The 13745-nt window shown below is 42.8% G+C and overlaps 2 protein-coding genes and 1 non-coding gene across 4 annotated transcripts in view; all 3 read right to left on the bottom strand.

Annotated features, from left to right (window-relative positions):
• dennd4c (DENN/MADD domain containing 4C) overlaps window positions 1-5881 on the bottom strand; it is a 31739-nt gene extending 25858 nt beyond the window's left edge. For both annotated transcript variants that reach the window (XM_018690753.2, XM_018690763.2), the window contains exon 1: window positions 5547-5881. The gene's annotated coding sequence lies outside the window, so the exon portion shown is untranslated. The remainder of the gene's footprint in view (window positions 1-5546) is intronic.
• A 920-nt stretch (window positions 5882-6801) lies between these two features.
• haus6 (HAUS augmin-like complex, subunit 6) lies at window positions 6802-13688 on the bottom strand. The gene is made up of 16 exons (XM_018690771.2): window positions 13246-13688; window positions 12966-13061; window positions 12797-12875; window positions 12364-12496; window positions 12135-12279; window positions 11236-11298; window positions 11098-11155; window positions 10726-10899; window positions 10352-10548; window positions 10107-10236; window positions 9792-9894; window positions 9630-9693; window positions 8755-8899; window positions 8541-8639; window positions 8291-8426; window positions 6802-8088 (listed from the first exon to the last, which is right to left on the bottom strand). Exons 1-16 carry the CDS (start codon window positions 13359-13361, stop codon window positions 7367-7369), a joined length of 2460 nt encoding a protein of 819 aa, XP_018546287.1. The 5' UTR covers window positions 13362-13688; the 3' UTR covers window positions 6802-7366.
• On the bottom strand, window positions 9398-9528 carry LOC127143382 (small Cajal body-specific RNA 8). The gene has a single exon (XR_007814748.1). It is a non-coding gene; the product is annotated as a small Cajal body-specific RNA 8 (non-coding RNA).
• Window positions 13689-13745: the final 57 nt, after the last annotated feature.

Raw genomic sequence — 13745 nt, 5'->3', positions numbered from 1 at the left:
TCATTGCTGACTGATCTCCAACACATGGGCATCTGATGCTGGATTTCTTTTGGAAAAATACAAATTCAGTGAATTTTGTGATAGATTTTTCTAAACTGAAACAGACTTTTGGAGGCCAGACAGATTAGAAGTGACAGCAGCCACTGTGATGCTGTCTCTTGTAAGAGCAGGTTTAGTTTAGCAGGTGTGGGGAAAAGATGTACAAATACTTGTTTGTAACACTGTGAACTTTCAAGCCGCGCTGTTATCATTTAGAGAGGCAGCTGTTTTGGGATGTGAAACGCAATACATCAAGATGTACTGAGTCACTGCCTCCAGTACAATAGTCTATTCTCTTTGAAATCAGTAACTAGTAGAACACAGGAATATATTAACATTTCAATAGTATCAAGTTCAATATGGACAGGAACATTATTAACACTAATCATGTGTAAATCTACATCTGTGCCATTAAAGGTAACTTTTAAGGTGGGCTATTAAAAATGTTGGCATAAAAACAGGTCTTAATCCTAAAATCCTGACTGGGCCATTCCTCAAGGCCTCTGGTTTTCCTGCGATGGAAAGTCTTGTTCCTCAGCAGTGGCACTGGTCTTAACTTGTTGCAAATGTGCCAAAGGTGGGCTGTGCAGCCCCGCAACCCCTGAGGGCAGAGGGAAACTCTTCAGCTGCCATAAATAAAACTGTGGAGGTCCTACTCCTCACATTCTTGCGAATCAAACCTGATGTTTGTTCATTTTTAGCGCCCGTCTGGTGTTAATGGCATTCACCTGCAAGCCTCTTTAACAGCCACGGTCCCAAATTCTATTTAAGCAGAGCTAAGAGAGCTAGAGAGAAAGAGACAGACATAGAAACAGAGATTTTGCTATTTAAGTATACTGAGTGTAAACCCCTTACTCCATCCCCCAATGGTCTGCCCCACAATGATCTCATCCCTTTCACACAAAAGAGCCTGGAGGCTCGTTCCCCAGGGGTGAAAGAGCCTGCCTGCATGTGTGCGCATGCACAAGAAGTGTGTGCGAGTTTGTGTGTGTAACACTGGACAACAGACAGTGCTGTGTCTGTCTCGGTTATTTCAGCAGGAGCCCTGCCACGCAGATCCACTCACAGTTTGCCTGAAACAGCAGCTGAGCATGACACACACATCTGTCACGTACTGTACCTTGGACACAGCAAGTGAGAATAAAGAGCGATGTCCTAAGTGTGTATAGGTGCAGTAGTTATCCTAATGAGCGGACCAATCCTTGGTCATACATAATAGGACAGGCTGATTCTTCACATTAGCCAGTCCACTGTGACAAGTGTACATGTATGTGAGGTTCTGCACAAGTGCTGTTTATTCATCTTCATGCAACAGGGCTGCTGAAGTGCACTTAAAATCATTCCTACAAGTTCTGTGATGTCGACTGACACACAAAAAAAGGAGCAAAGCAAAAATCAGTGAAGGAAAAGGTAATTTTATTTCAGCTGTAATAGCTTCAGACAGATTACCCTTTCAGCTCCAGTGGCAGCTGCTGAGCCACGCAATGTGTCAGCCTCTGCACCACCCGGTGTCTGCTTTAAGTGCCACTACGTAGCTCTGGGCTTTGGAGGATGTGAAGAGCAAAGTGGCTCTCCCTGCTACCTGTCATCACAGCACGCTGTCGGCGGTGGAGGCCAGACTGAGTGCAAAGGTGCCAATGAGGTGACGAAACCTCCTTTTTACAAGGCGACAACCACAGAAAACCCAACGCTTGGTGTTCTTCCTGAGGTGCAGCGTGGGTTTGAGGGGAGATGAACTCAAATGAAAACCAGTTGAGTTGCTGTCTGATTAAATTCACATGGTGCAAGTTCCAGTATGCGTGCGCATAGTTGGCTGTTAAACTGTGGTCTGTGAATACCTCACCCTCCTAATTAATCTCAACAGCATGTCGTGATGAGACTACCAGCCTTATTTGGCTAAGAGACCCGCACCAGCCTTCACTTTAAAACACAGAAAATAAGAAAAAAAAAAACCTGACTTCTGACAAAAGCACCCTCAAGTGCACTTGATAAAGGCAGGAAATATATTTAACTGTTCAATATTTGCTGTTGAGTGAGAGGTGGAGCATTCACAGTCTATCTGCCTTTTGGCTCCAGATAAGCCTGTGTGATAGCCTGGCATTATCACGTCCATATGCTAACACTGTCTCTTTTACTCTGCACGGCCTCAACAAAGCGACAGACCGATGGTGAACTCTGTTCCTCAGTCGTGTTTGTTTAACCCTGCCAGCTGTTTTTTTTTTTTTTCATACACACACACACACACAATACGTAAAATTCAATTTCATTTAAGGGCTGGTGATAACTGTCAACACACTTCTCAGAATAGGACTCCGAATCTGACTGCCAAATCACACTGATAACAGACAGAAAGGATTATCAACAGACAGTTGTTTTTCCCACAGGCTATTTGATTTTGTACCTTTGGGCAGAGGTTCTTCTGTTTGAATTTTCCAACCTTTAACTGTGCAAAACAGATCTGTCATCCTCCTGAAATACTGTGCTGATATTTGCAAGATTTAAAAGAAAATATATTCACATCAAAAAACAGAGCAATAATCCAAAAGGAATAATATACTACAGCTGCAACAAATTTATTTTTTGTCAATTTTCAATGAAAACAATTAGAGTTATATTGTTTTGACTATAATGGCATTGATAATAATGACAAATACTCATTGATTTAAGTAAAAAAAATGACTTTAAATTGCTTAGGAAATATGCCAGTCAAAAAAAGAACACAGAGTATTCAATTTCATCAACTGAACCATAAAAACAAGCTGTAACCTGCAAATGTTTTATATTCTAGTCTTATCAAAACCAGCACTGTAACAGACGTCCACTCAGGGCTCACCCAAACTGTCTGTTGCCCTTTAGTATTTTATCTCTGTAAATTTTTGTCAATCCAATAGCAATCTAACTGCACTGGATCCTAAGTTTAATGTTTTATCCAGACAACATCAAAGCGAGCGGCAGTGACTGGCGACTACAAGCGATCAGGGGAGACGTGGCACAAATCCAAATAACTGACGCTGAAAATTTCAACTCTTTTCCTCCTGGCTGATTTGTCTGGTTCTGCCGCTGCTCTCCACAAAAGACCTGAGCACGTGATTTAAGAGGCAGGTGTGTTTTGGAGTGAAAGTGACACACTTCAAGTGTTTGCCGATCTGTGTCAAAAACAACTGCTGCCTGCATGGCTGACAGCAGCCGGCAGGTCAGGCCTGCTACAGCATGACATGAGGGTTAGACAAGGACAGCGGATTTGCTGTAAAGTATGACTTTCTTACATTAAAAACAACCTGGGGAGATGGACGACGAGAGGCAGCTCAGAGCGGCGAGGCCAGGCTCAGCAGAAACGTCACAAGACTGCCTCCCTCCTGGAGCGTGACAGCCCCGCAGACAGAGAGCATTCTTTCCACTCTGAGGAGAAGGGAGAGAGGGCAAACTCATTGCCCTTACTAACTAGCTGGGTTTATACCAGCTGAGATCCAGGCCCTACTGAACGAAGACGACTGTAAACACTACTGGCACATTGCACGGAGGTGCAAGGGTCACAGGAAGGAAACATGTTACATGAGAGGGTTTTCTGGCTGAGTCTTTACTGTTGCTCTTTGCCAAGGGATGACTGTCTAGAGTTAATGTATGTTAGACAGGCAATGTGTGATAGACAGGCAAACAGGCAGTTGAGCAAAACGCACTGAGGTGTTTCAGGTTAGTATTGGCTCAAGGAGTATTACTAGTAGACTCTGTAAATCTGCAGTTATTTCTGACTAATTAAGTAGGCTCCATGTAAAAACATACACAGCAGTAATAGCAATGCTGAGAAAGAAGATCGGGCTTGGTGAAGTGTCCTTGAGGCAGACAATGACTCCCCACCAGTCCTGGGGATGCTATTGTGTTGCTGCCGGTGACCTCAGACCTCCTTATTCCTCCAGAAAAAATGCAAGTGTAAGCACTGAGTGAAGTTCAAGTTTCAGTTAAAGTGAATGTGTTGAAAAGAACTGGATTCAGTGGGACTTTTGAAAGGAGCTGAAACATCAGTCCAAAAGTAGGTGATGAACTGACCTGGATACATCAGTCACAGTGAAAGTCCTGAAAGAAATTAGTGCACTTGTCAAAATCCTATTTGACTTTTGCCTAGGCAACCACAGAGTCCTTAAACAGCCTGTTGCAGCTCCCTTGACCAATCTGCTTCCTTTGCTTTGGTCACCTGACGGAGCCTTTGGACGGCCAGCAGCAGTGACAAAGTGCAAGTTCAATGTACACAAAGCCACAGTGCAGCCATGACCCACTTTATATCTTCTCCATGCAGCAGTTCAGTAGGAGGTAACATTCGCTCCACTCCCCTTTTCCAGCGGCTGTCAGGCCGAGCCAAGGTCAAGGAAGAGATTTTCCTGCTATGTTTCCACGTGTCAGCGGCTCAGTGCTGATGCAATTCTGCTGGAGCAGTTTCCACGATTTTCTCCCTCCACAAGCCGCGATTATTCTGTTACAACCTGACGTCCCTGCTGCCATCTCAGGTGGTGAAAAGCCTAAATGGAAACGTGAATGCCGCCGGTGCTGCACAAGAGGAAGTGCCATCCTCTGCTCTGCTGGGACTTGTGCCACGGCTGTCATAACAGGAACATCACATGCATGGCAGTGAATCACCAAAACGGTGATAGGAAGCTGGAGCAGGGAGTATCTCTGCTGCCCTTAGGGGTTACAGACTCCTGCTGGCTGGCAAACAGTCAAGTGCTGAGGCATAGATATGTGAGCACCTTGGCGTTGCATTCACTGGCATTTGTGCTCAACCCACTCAAGCAGCCACAAAACCAACAGAGGCATCTTACACAACTGTGTCCTAGGGTTTAGGGTCACAGAAAACACAGGGCATGGTCTATTCAGAAAGTTCCTGGATAAAAAGCACACCACATGATCAAAAGGAAGTCAGGTTAACAGTTCCTTATCACGAGTACAGCTATGAGTCTAGTCAACAGCAAAAATCCCCTGCTAAAGTCACTGTTATCCAAGTATCTCCTTTAGTTCAAGCAGGAAATTCAGTTGGTGAGTGTGGCTGAGGGCAGACACCTGCAAGGTTACAGGCAGGCTCCAGGAGAGCACAGTCTGACTATCTGGCGTCACGCAGGGCCCCGTGGAGGAGAGAGGGGGGAGAAAGAGGAGGGGGGGAGGAAGGGGTGTTATGTTCCCAACTGTTGCATCCGACCTATAAGTCGGTCAACTCTGATGCAGGAAATACACATCTCCGCGGACATAACAATAGAAATGTCCTCCTGCGATCAGCCTGTGCAGTGATACGTGGCTCGCTCTCTCGCTCTCTCTCTCTTTCCGCGGTTGGATAACACACGATGAAAAGTGAAGAAGCAGCCCGCAGCAGCGCAACACCAGGAAAAGACATTTTTCAGCGGGTGACCTTACTTATACACAGTTAAAGTAACATTAAAATGGACAAACTACAAATACTCATTATTTCAGCAAACTCAACTCAGTCTCAGCTATTTCCCACCCCATAAAATATGAGCACTTACCAGCTGTTTACACTGCAGCGAGAGACAATGTTGACATGAAGGCAACTTGCTGTTTTAACCCGCTTGATATATTCCGTGTTTTTGTTTAACCGAAACAGGTTAAACCAGGACGGCGCGCAAAAAAAAGCTACTCCGAAATTCTCCTTTGAAACTTTGCAGGTCACTTCTTCGCCACACTTTCATCTGAAGTTGTCGGTGGAGGCAGGCGCCATGTTTGTGTCTGCGCTAATAGTTTTGTTGGCGAGCTTTCCTCCGAAACGTCTCTTTCACGCTGGAACCGCCCAGAGAGGAGGAGAGGCTACAGTCCCTGCCGCAACTGACACAGACTGGCCGCGGGGAGCGCTGTCAAGCTAGCAAACATAGAACCGTCGTCTTCCGGTGGGCCCTTTCAAAGTAAACGTATTGCCGTTTTGAAAACAGTTATTTACTTAGGCTAAAAAGTAAGTGTTTGTCAGTAAATTTATCATCATAAGTATCATCATTATTGGCACTAGTAGTAGCAGTAGTACCATACTTACATAACACAATTATTCCAACTATATGTTACTATACATTCATTTGTGTGTTATATTCTACATTTATAGTTAGTGTGAAGACTCTACACACTGTGTAATGCTCGATGCACAAATCATATATGTACAGTATCTGCATAGCTTTTGCAAGTCATTTGTTTATACATTTTGTTTTAATTATTTGCAAAGTTTTGAATTTTTGTTGGTTTCTTGTGCTGCTATAAAGTGAATTTTAATCTTGACATTTTTCTGTATTGCATTTCCAACAACACCCAGCATATACTGAACAGAAAACAACAGTTCCAGCTGTTTTTCATATATGCCTTTTTTGGTACAAGTAATTTTTTTTTTTTTTTTCAAATCTATTTTCTTTCCCAAAGTGCAAATCTTGCATTTTTATTGTGGAGAAATGGCTTGACTTCCCACCTTCTCTGAGTTTTCATTGCTGCCTTGACTCACTTATTTTTCTTTTACCTCATGTTTTCTCAGTTTCTGACGCCCCCCATCTTCAAGTGGTAATAATTACATCAATATAAAAAGCAACAGGTGCGTGAGAAAACCATATTTACTATTTTGCTGCTTTCTCTTGGGAAAAAAAAAAAACAAACCAAAAAACATAGCCCCAGATCCATTCTGTAGTTGTTTTTAGCACCTGAGGCATTTACAGAATTGCTTTCGGATGACCACTGTAAATTCCCTTTTTCTTTTGATATCTGATATTTAATACAAGCCACAAATATGGAGAGGGCCTATTCACATCACTTTAATGAGTAAGCCAGGGACACCCCAGACTGCAGCTGGAACTTTCACACATATTATACACTTGCTTCTGTCCCTGACATTCAGGAAATTGCTACTTCCATCAACCTGACTGACCGTGATTCTTCTTGTCACAAGCATCCTGTAAAGACAGCATGATACAAAACATGTTAAAAGTGTAATATAAATGTTAAGGGAAAAGAGGCAGGCTAGCATTTTCATTTCACTCAAAAACACTGGTGCTATTCAACATGGACAAGAAGCTCTTACCAATGAACAGACAAACTTATTTTGAAACTGGAATGGCAAGAAGTTGATGGTGCTGTGTCACAAAAATGGAAATGAACCACATTTTACAATTTTATTAAAGAAGTTCATGTCTCACTATTTTTAAGTTAAAACCATAAACTCAAGCACAGGAAACTAATTTAGTGTGACAAAGGAAAGTTATTTCACAGCTATGTACAAATATTTGCGACATGTCTATTAACATCAAGGCAGACAGTTTAAGACAATTAAGGCTGAAAAGTGGTTTCTGCATGAATATAGTTAACACTTCCTGTCATCTATCGGAGAGAATGTGATCAGTTTGGGGAGGCTGTACTCCTGTTTCTTTGGGGGTGAGGGTGTCTCCAGTGTGTCTAGGTCCAGTGAGAAGACCTTGTCTGAGGCTTCCACTGACTTTGCAGGCTCCATTAGCCAGTCTCTGTCCAAACCAGAAACTATGCGACCTGAGAGAAGGCACTCCGGTGTCTTCTTCCTGCTTTCCATGAAGGAACAATCATCACACGCCTGCTGGGTCTGACCCTGATTATAAGCTGTGGTTAGTGGCGACTGCTTTGCTTGAGCCTTCAGGGAAGGGATGAGAAGCTCATCCTCTTCCTCACTCTTCATATCCATGGCTTCATCGTCAAGGCTCAGCAAACTGTCGCAGCTTGGCATTTCAGGGAGTGTTTCGTGGTCAAGGCTGAACTGCACTGCACTGCTGCCTGTGCCACTGGGGCTGTCAAGGGCCTCAATGTTGAAGGTGTCCCACGACAGAGTGGACTTGAGTAAGGCCTCCTGCTGGAAGACAGGGGGGCTCCTGACAGCAGGGGTGATACTGCAGGAGACACTCTGGGAGGGAGCATTGGAGCTCAGTGACACATTGTGAGGCTCCTCGAGGGGAGTGAGCCGGCCCGTTATGCTGTCATTATACTTGGCTGACCGTTGGATTTTCTCTGCTTTGTCTTCTGCAACTGCCTTCCGCCAGGAGCTTTTCACATCCTTAACTTGAGGAAACAGAAAAGAGAAAGTATTTTGTGGAGTTGTCAGTTTTCCCTAAATGTTTTAAACTAAGAGAGCACACCCCACAAGCATTCAAGTATCACAGCATTCTTAATAAGCTTTGCCTTCATGCTTTCTTCCCTCGATGTTTTACCAAATGTACGGAGTACATGAAGGCTGAGGTAAATATAATAGTGCAGGACTTACTAAGGCTCTCAGGTGTACGTGGCAGTTGCTTTCTAGTGGAGAAGGGATCTCCATGAAGAGTGCTGAGCAGGCCGTCTAAATCCAGACCTTTGACCCTGCCTTCTGTGGGACTGGTTGTAGTTACAGCATCTGCAAACTAAAAAAAAAAAAAAAAAAAAAAAAAAACACACAAGTCAAGATTGAGTACATAGTTTGATTTAGCATTTACAATACCTAAGCCTTTCCATTAATGTGAGAGTCATTGCTATACCTGATCAGCGAGGTTATCACACTCCATGTCTAATATCTGAGTCTTGGTCCTCATGGGAGCCACCTTTGGACAAACACGGGCCGTCTTCCTCACACTGGCCTAAAAGCAAACATGGATTTGTTCAATGTTTTTGGTGCACATAAATTCAAAGTTGGTGAATCCAATAAACAGGAGTTTAACTCAAAACGAAGGTTAGCTGAAATACAACACTAGCCTTAGGTGGTGGTACAGGTGAAGCTGCCTTCGGGGGAGGGGATGGAGGTGTGTCGAAAAGCCAGTCAAGAGAGGTGTTCGCTCGTGATGATGCCTCAGTGTTGACAACAGGACTTTCAGGCCTCTCAGCTGGCGCAGGGCAAGAGCTTGTTCAAAGACAAACAGCCTTGTTATTTAATCACATGTTCCTCTCTCATAGTTTCCTCACAATGCAGTGCAGCTTTAGTAAAAGCAACACTGAGTACCTTCATGTAGCTAACAGCCAGCTTTGTGGCCTTGGCTCAGAGCTAACACCTGAGCCAAGTCAGCATGTTGCCATGCAACTGTCTTAAACTGAACTGTTGAATGGATGAGTGCAGGTTGAGTAACTACAAGCCCCTAGTTTTGTGAATTACCATGTATACAAATGAACCAGTAATTAACCTGAGGACTGATCATTCATCATTTCTTGTGATATTTCAATAAAGAATTTGTGGTACATGTACATATTTTGTACTTTACCTAGGATCTGTAGTTACACAGTAAGTCAAGTCCACTGTAAATGCCCATGTACGTCTCAACATTTCATCATCAGTGACATTTAATTTTCAAATTCAAGCTCATTTATACTGTTTCTATATAACTTTAAGTTATGCAGAAATAAATAGTGTCTGCTCCGTATCTGTCCGTGGCGATTTCCCTCAATTCGCCGCGGTCATCAGAGAGCATGGATGCTATAGGGAGGACTAGTGACGGACAGAGCACTGCTCAGGACTGCCCAGGTATCTGCCTCCCAACACAGGGCAATACACCAAGCACCACACTTCAAACAGTAATTCATGAAAATGTCATCATTAAGCTTACATTTCTGTTCCTAGCTGTCAAAAGATACATTACCTTTTCAGGTTTGAATAACTTGGGTTGATGTCTTCGTGTGATTTACTCTCTGCCTGCTTCTCCTCTGAAAAATTTTATAGGTTACAGTTACAATAAAAGCTACTACCCAACTTGATGACTGCAACTTGATGACAGACTGCAATGTTATCTGATTATGCTTACCAAGAAGTTTAGCAGGGTACTGAGAGAAGACACTACTTCTGTAACAAGCTTCAGCTGCCGGCTCGAATGACAGTGGAGCCATTGGTGAGAGGAAGCCAAGAGCCTGAAAAAAAGACTATTATTATTATTATTTTAAAGAAAAAGACCAAGCTCTTTCACTACAGTGAAAACATGACGGTATTGTGGTTAGACTTATGATCTCCACCAACAGAGACAGTATCTGTCCCCAGGGCATGCTAAATTAGCCATCTGACATACATGACTATGTACTTTGTCAAAAGCAACTCTAGGATTGAACAAGTTCCTGGGACTCACAGGATCTTCATTCAGAAAAGAGATGAGGGGTGTGTCTTTGAGGGTCTCCATCCACTTCTTGTCCCACTCAGCCTCCAACTCTCTGATGGTACTCCTGACCTCAGGAATCTCTTCCTTGGAAATCCTCTGTCTGAAGAGAGCATAGTAAAATAGACTAAATCAATATCAGTTCCTATACATCAAGTAATGTTGCAGCACATCTGAAAAGATGCGAAAAGGAGAGAGAAAATCTTCTGTCTGTATACCTGATGAGGTGGAGGTCCTGCAGCACGCGGGCCATCTGCTGACACTTCTCCTGCAGGTGCTGAGGACTGAGCTGGGGCTTTGGGGCGTGAGAGACCCGACAGCGCTCCTCCCTGAGAATCTGCAGCGCGTGGTTCGTCAGCTCCAACACACACAGGAGGTTCAGCTGGCCGGCCTCATACACATTCCCTGAGCTCAGCTGGAAGGCATGCATACACAAACACAAGCTAATGTGAGATTTTATCAAACATTCGTTGAATCTCTATCACAAAACTACAGACTTAAGATTCAAATGAATGACAATCTAATGCGCTGTATATAGGGATTAACAGCCCCTAGTAAACAGAATGAACTGAACCATTATCTTCACCCTCACCTGATGTGGGAGCTGTTCAATTCTCTCCAGCAGACTTCTGGGAATTTTGAGGGCTCGATCCGTCCCATCCAGGATGTGCTGGTCTACATCCCCTTTCAAAACACTTTGCACTGCATTCTGCTCCTCTTTGGTAGTCGACAGCATTTCATCAATGGTTGACCACAAGGAGCGCACCTTTGAAAAATCCAAGCACTTTTGTGAGTTCTTTGAACAAATATTAAGGTTTCTGCACAGAATGACATCTTTCTAAACTTCATCATGATTTTAGCATTCAAGTCCCTCGCTAGTATGAAATAAGTCAGAATGACAGGAACCATGTGGGAGTACAAACTATGTCTTATTGTAAGTGGTTTCTGCTAATAGATTAGATACCTTTTTGGTCTTCTCAGCTGGAGAAGCTCCCTCCTGTGCAGAATCACTCCTATGATGCCTGAAAGTAGATAGTCCAATTTGTTTATTCCGTCTATGAACATAAGTCAGAAGTACAGAGAAAAAAAAAGTCATACATACTTGAGTAGGTCATCATACTTTGTATCCTCAGCTCTGATATCCTTCACAGACTTCACCAAAAGCCTTCAAGAGAGGACAAACAAAACAGCTTAAACAAGACACGACCAACAGAGTAGTAAAATCTGACTTCCATGTGCAAAGCAAAATACCATCAGCCAAACTCCTCCACAGCAAAAGCGTGCTTAAAATGCAGACCTCTGCAATCTACAATATAGTGCAGTTGTTTGTGCACCTGGTTTTAATTACACTGATTGCAAGCACCTGTAGGCAGCCACCAACTGGCCTTGTTAACGATGCGTTTACTAATCAGTGCACACAAACAGGTGGGGTTTGAAACAAACAGCCAATCACATGCAACATCAAGAGGAGTGTATTTAATATGAAAAAAAGATTAGAGGAGAATACTTCTGGAAGATGAGTTAATTGCAGTTATAGAAAATAATTTTCAACAAGGTAAAATACATCTAACATAACCACACAAGAAGAGAATGAGATAGATTAGAAACAGTAGAAATACTGACCACATACTGGAGGTAACAGGCCATACAGTAAATTAAGCCTGTGAACTATTGAATAAGCAATAATACATACTGTTCACGCTGTCAACATATTAGGTAGTGTCAACTGAGATCAACATCTCCACTCTTGGATGGCTACCACAATTTATTGGTCTCCGCATGAGCAAACTATTATAATGAATAGATGCGGACGAAGCACAACATTATATTTAACACCAACCTTGTTGCTACCGCTGAATCTAAAAATATATTTAGATTAAGATATTTACTACAAATTAAAGTCAGAAAGAGTGGATTTTGTTGCCATTAGTTTAATTGCTTCTACTGATGTAAATATGAAATAACAATATGCTCTGTCCAGATGGACTGGCCAGGACTTACTGTGCTTGCCTCTGGTACTCCTGAAGAAAATGATCTTGATCCACTGCAGTTTTCAAAAACCGTTTAGTTATCAGGTTGAGTCTCTTCACTGCCATGTCTGGGGAGGAGGCGGGCAGCGCTGCAGCCTCAGGTACCCAGCTGTCGTCTGACAATGACAATATTCAACATTCACTGCTGTGAATACGTGCCACTAATTGTGGGGAAAAAAAGATTTCTTATCTAGACCTACCTGTGGTGAATGTCTTCATTTCCTGCAGCATGACATGGCTGGCCAAATTAAGCATCAAGCTGATAAACTTGGGGCCTCCAGGAGAGAGGAACAAGGATGCAACCACTTTGGATCCTGCATTTGCAGTTTCATCCTTCACACAGTTCAAAACAGATGACTGTCAATAAATTCTATAATATGCTAACTACAAAACTTGTATTTATGAATATAACTGCACAGAAATCTTTATGGGAAGTATGTGAAGAGACTAGGAGAGTATGGAGCTGATGACTAGGATTAATGGGAGAGATAAAAGGAATGAAGCAGCAAAGGAAGAAAAGTTGGACACAATTTCCCTTTTTTTTAAGGACATAACCAGAGTGTATAATCTGTGAAATGTGCTACCGAACAGATGAGGAGGATTAACATAATAGTGACATCCTCAAATTCTTACCATTATTTCCCGCAGCCAAGCACAGGTAACCTTGCGAAACTCAGCATCCGCTTTGTGGTTCAAAACAGGCCAGCAATACCTAACCCAAAACAAACAAGTCATTTTTATGACAGTGAATTTCAGACACGTTTCTATAGAAATGGAAATAGATGGTCGTGTATGAATGTACCTGTATGCTTCATGAAAACGTGTCGGGTTGAGTTTCTCCAACAGGAAATGTGTTACTATGTAGAAAGCATCCTTGTTTGGTTTGTCAAACATATTCCTATTGACAATAAGATGGTAGTTGGTTAGAATAAAGATTAACGTCAAGAGTAATAACTGTAATGTGACGTTAGAATTACTTAGATAACGTTGAAAGGTTGTAAAGTAGAAGACAACAAACACCTTGATACGTTGGTTAACGAATTTTAATTTGTTATCCGTTATCAGTAGAAAAACAGACTTACGGTCCCAGGTTGATATGTTTAGACGACGCTGAAGTGTCTGGTTGAAATCCCAGCCCGAGCAGAGCAAACCAAAGATATTTTCGGTTCTTTTTCTGCGACAATGCCGGGTTCGCCATTATTCCGAGATGGAAGAGTGTCCCACGGCGACTGGTCAAAAAGTCAGCCTGGCCTTTATTAAACAGCTAGCCGACTAGCTCCGCTACTAACAAGTTTACTGTTAGCGTTAGCTAACTTAGCTTTCGAACTTGTTTTGAGTTTGTCAGCATACATTTAACAACCCGTTATTAACTTAACAAGTACTGTCATGGATGACTTACAACTGTCATACGATCTAGTCCAGTTGTAGTTACGTTTGTGCGCACGTCTGTTAAAATAAATGTCACAAATATAAGTTCCAAGAACAGACAAACGCAGCAGCTCCAACGCTAACCGCCAATTTTTTCTAAAAATGACCCGGATGTTGTTAAGAAGTACTTCCGCTGAGCGAATGTGACGCCCAT

The sequence above is a fragment of the Lates calcarifer genome, linkage group LG15 (genome assembly GCF_001640805.2).
Source record: "Lates calcarifer isolate ASB-BC8 linkage group LG15, TLL_Latcal_v3, whole genome shotgun sequence".
Classification (NCBI taxonomy): Eukaryota; Metazoa; Chordata; class Actinopteri; family Centropomidae; genus Lates; species Lates calcarifer.
The sequence above is the reverse complement of the archived record's forward strand: the minus strand, read 5'-3'. Positions and strand labels throughout refer to the sequence as shown.

Coding starts and splice junctions, on each gene's coding strand:
- haus6 (XM_018690771.2), bottom strand. CDS start 13,361: ATGGCGAACCCGGCATTGTCGCAGAAAAAGAACCGAAAATATCTTTGG. Junction 13,062..13,245: donor AAACATATCAACCTGGGACC/GTAAGTCTGTTT, acceptor TATTGTCAATAG/GAATATGTTTGACAAACCAA. Junction 10,237..10,351: donor CAGGACCTCCACCTCATCAG/GTATACAGACAG, acceptor TGCTCTCTTCAG/ACAGAGGATTTCCAAGGAAG.